The sequence below is a fragment of the Suricata suricatta genome, chromosome 12 (genome assembly GCF_006229205.1).
Source record: "Suricata suricatta isolate VVHF042 chromosome 12, meerkat_22Aug2017_6uvM2_HiC, whole genome shotgun sequence".
In the NCBI taxonomy this organism is placed as follows: Eukaryota; Metazoa; Chordata; class Mammalia; order Carnivora; family Herpestidae; genus Suricata; species Suricata suricatta.
In genome coordinates, this window is record NC_043711.1 from 2,033,279 (window position 1) to 2,036,684 (window position 3,406).

Here is a 3,406-nt window from a genome sequence, read left to right on the forward strand (position 1 = left end):
CCCCCAGCCACATCCCCCCCAGGTCCCCCCCCAGGTCCCCCCCACCCAGGTCAAAAAGGAGACACTGTCAGGGGTGCCAGGGGGCTCAGTTGTGCAGACTCCAGACTTCAGCTCAGGTCCTGATCACCCTGGTTCATGGGTTCAAGCTCCACACCAGGCTCCACGCTGACAGTGCAGAGCCTGCTAGGGAATCTCTCTCCCCTTCTCTCTGCCCCTCCCCTGCTCACACACTGTCTCTCTCAAAACTAAGTAGAGTAACAAAAAGAAATATAACTTAATGTACATGTAAGTGGCCACACGCGATAAGGCTGTTGATCCGCGGTCCCGACGTGTCAGATACGGGACCGCCCTGCACACGCGGCCGCGAGTTTAAGCCAACGGTTCGCAGAGCTTTTCGGAAAAGGGTCACAGAGAATACTTTCAGCTTTGCAGGTCAGAAGCTCTTGTTAACTTCTCTATCTGCCATTGTATCAGGAAAGCCCTCACGGAGACCATGTACATGACGGGCATGGCCGTGTGCCAATAAAACTTTATTACCAAGACAGGCAGAGGGCCCGCTCGGGAGGAGCATCCGACCCCAGCTCGGGTCAGGATCTCGCGGTTCGTGGGTTCGAGCCCCGCGTCGGGCTCTGTGCTGACGGCTCGGAGCCTGGAGCTGCTTCGGATTCTGGGTCTCCCTCCCTCTCTGCCCCTCCCCCTGCTCACGCTGTCTCTCAAAAATAAATAAACACTAAAATATTTTTAAAACGCACAAAACAAAACCGGCAGAGGGTGAGCTCTGTCCCTGGAACTGCAGTTTGCGGACTCCTGACCCAGAAGAACGCAGTCGCCGGGCACACATGTGTGTCCTTATTCACGTCTCAGTCTTTTTACGCTCACGTCTTGCCATCTTCTCCCTATTCGCTAAGCCACCTTGTCCCCGCCCTCCGCTGCAGACTCCATCTCCACAAATCTCAGTCCAGCCTGGATATCCCTCCGTCCCAAGCTTCCAGAAAATCTCAGATTCAGTGGGGCTTGTTCCCCCTCACAGCGAGGGCCTCCTACTTATCACCCTGCAGCGGAAACTGCCCTCATGTCTCTTGCGGACAGAATGCTCCGGAGAGAAGCAGGCACAGCCGATGCAAAGGTCCTGAGGCTGGCGGGCACTCGGAACCTTGTTCCAGGGGCTGATTTTTGTTTTTAAGTTTCAGTGAGGGGTTCATGCTGTTTATTATTTCACTCCCCTGGTTCCAGCTCTTTAAAACTATGATTGTGGTTACAGATACGTAAGCTTTGCTCTCCCAACTGTCTCCCAGCATGCAGCACAGCGGCGTCAAGCACATTCAGACTGTCCAGCTCCAGAACCTTCCATCTCCCCAGACTGAGACTCTGTTCCCACGAAGCACGGGCTCCCCGCCCCTGCCCCAGCCCCGTGCCCTCCAGGCCGCCCCCCAGAACTAGCGCGCAGCCTCGGCACCCAGCCAGCACCCCCCCCAACTCCCCCCTGCGCTCTCACCTCCTGGGTCAGGAAGGGGATGATCTGCGCACAGATTCCGCTGAGACGCTTCACGATCTCCGCCTGGCAGGAGACAGCGGGGAGGGAGCTGGGGGGGCCCTCGAGTCCAGGCGCACAAGCCTCAGCAAAGCTTGGGGGGGGGGGGCTGCCCACCAGCAGGTGCAAACGGAGGACTGAAGGCTGAGGGCACACGGGCGAGGGGCCGCGGCCCAGGGCAGCCTTGAGCCGGAAGGCAAAGACGGACACACCAGCCGCCAGACATAATCAACAGATTCCTGGGAAGCAGTGACGCAGATGCCCCACTCGGATGGGGCACTTAGAAGCCCCGGGGTCATCGTAAACAAAGGAGTGGCCTCTCCGGGCCCGTGTCTCTGGGTCTGGGTCTCGTCTGCAAGCTGGGGCCGCGGCCAGGCAGAGAGACCCCCCCATCCCGGTGCGCCACACTCAGGGGGAGGGCCTTGTAGTGCTGGGATAAGAAACATATATACTTTGGGGGCGCCTGGGTGGCTCAGTCGGTTAAGTGTCCGACTCTAGCTTAGGTCACGATCTTGAGGTTCGGGGGTTCAAGCCCCACGTCAGACTCTGTGCTGACAGCTCAGAGCCCTGGAGCCTGCTTCAGATTCTGTGTCTCCCTCTCTCTCTGACCTTCCCCTGCTCACGTTCTGTCTCTCTCTGTCTCTCTCTCTCAAAAATAAATAAAACAGGGGCGCCTGGGTGGCTCAGTCGGTTGAGTGTCCGATTCTGGCTCAGGTCATGATCTCATGGTTCCTGGGTTCGAGCCCCACATCGGGCTCTGTGGTGACAGCTCAGAGCCTGGAGCTGCTTCTGATTCTGTGTCTCCCTCTCTCTGACCCTCCCCTGCTCGCACTCTCTGTCTCTCAAAAATAAATTTCAAAAACATTTAAAAAATAATAATAAGTAAATAAAAAATTAAAAAATATATATATATGTATATACATATACTTTGTCCTTGGTCCCCACTTCCTGGAACGGAGTCCCTAAAACTCCTGGAGTCTCTCAGGGATGGGCACAGGGGCATCTGTGCTCAGTAAGCCCCTCCGATCACACCCAAGTTTGCTAGGGGGACGGAGGTGGAGCACATGGCCGAGGATTTAATCAGCCAGGCCTGCCCAGCGAGACCTCCATAGATGCCCGTAACCGGGTCGGCGGAGAGCTCTGGGTGGGCGAACGCACGGAGGTTCTGGGGGTGCCGTGCGCCCCCTGCGCCCCCCTGCACCCCCTGCACCCAGCTGTGCCTGAGGCAGATCCTACAGAAGGAGCGGCCAATCGAGGCAAGCACATGCTCCCTGACCCTGTGGACGGTTCTGGCCCATTCCTGAGCCTGAGGGGGGACTGTGGTTGTGTACAGCTGGTGGGTCAGGACTTTGGGCCAGAGACCCAGACTTTCGATCGGCATGTCCCACGGGGGCAGTGGGAATCTGGGGGGGTCCGCACCAACTCCAGGCAGAGGGTGTCAGAACTGAGCCAGATCGTAGGACATCTGCCCGTGCCAGGCTGCGAATCGGTTGGTGTGCAGAAAGCCCACATGTGAGGGGTCAGGGCAGACGGACTGCAGGACAGGGAGATCCAGGGAGCGGGCAGAGACAGCCCGCTTTACTTGCGGGTTTTCTCAGGGGCCGGGCCGGGCCAGGGGTGCCCCGCAGAGACGGGCTGTGGGGGTGGGCAAGAGGATAGGTAGAGGACACCCAGGTGTGTGCCCGTCGGCCCACGCTTTGCCTCTGCCTGGGTGAGAGGGGCGCTGGGTGCTGAAGGTGCCTGGCCAGAGTGTGAACTCCCAGCAGGCGGACAGAGACTGGGTCCCAGCACATGGCCCCACCCCTGCAAGAGGGTCTATGTCACGCACCCACGGGACCACACCCGCTCCTGGCAGACAAGCCCCCCCCCCCCCCC

At 58.8% G+C, this 3,406-nt stretch overlaps 1 protein-coding gene across 5 annotated transcripts in view; it reads right to left on the reverse strand.

Annotated features, from left to right (window-relative positions):
* Window positions 1–3,406, reverse strand: part of TLE2 (TLE family member 2, transcriptional corepressor) — a 21,156-nt gene that overhangs the window by 16,434 nt on the left and 1,316 nt on the right. For all 5 annotated transcript variants that reach the window (XM_029915887.1, XM_029915886.1, XM_029915889.1 and 2 more), the window contains exon 3: window positions 1,496–1,558. In XM_029915887.1, coding sequence (XP_029771747.1) covers window positions 1,496–1,558 — 63 coding nt within the window. The remainder of the gene's footprint in view (window positions 1–1,495; window positions 1,559–3,406) is intronic.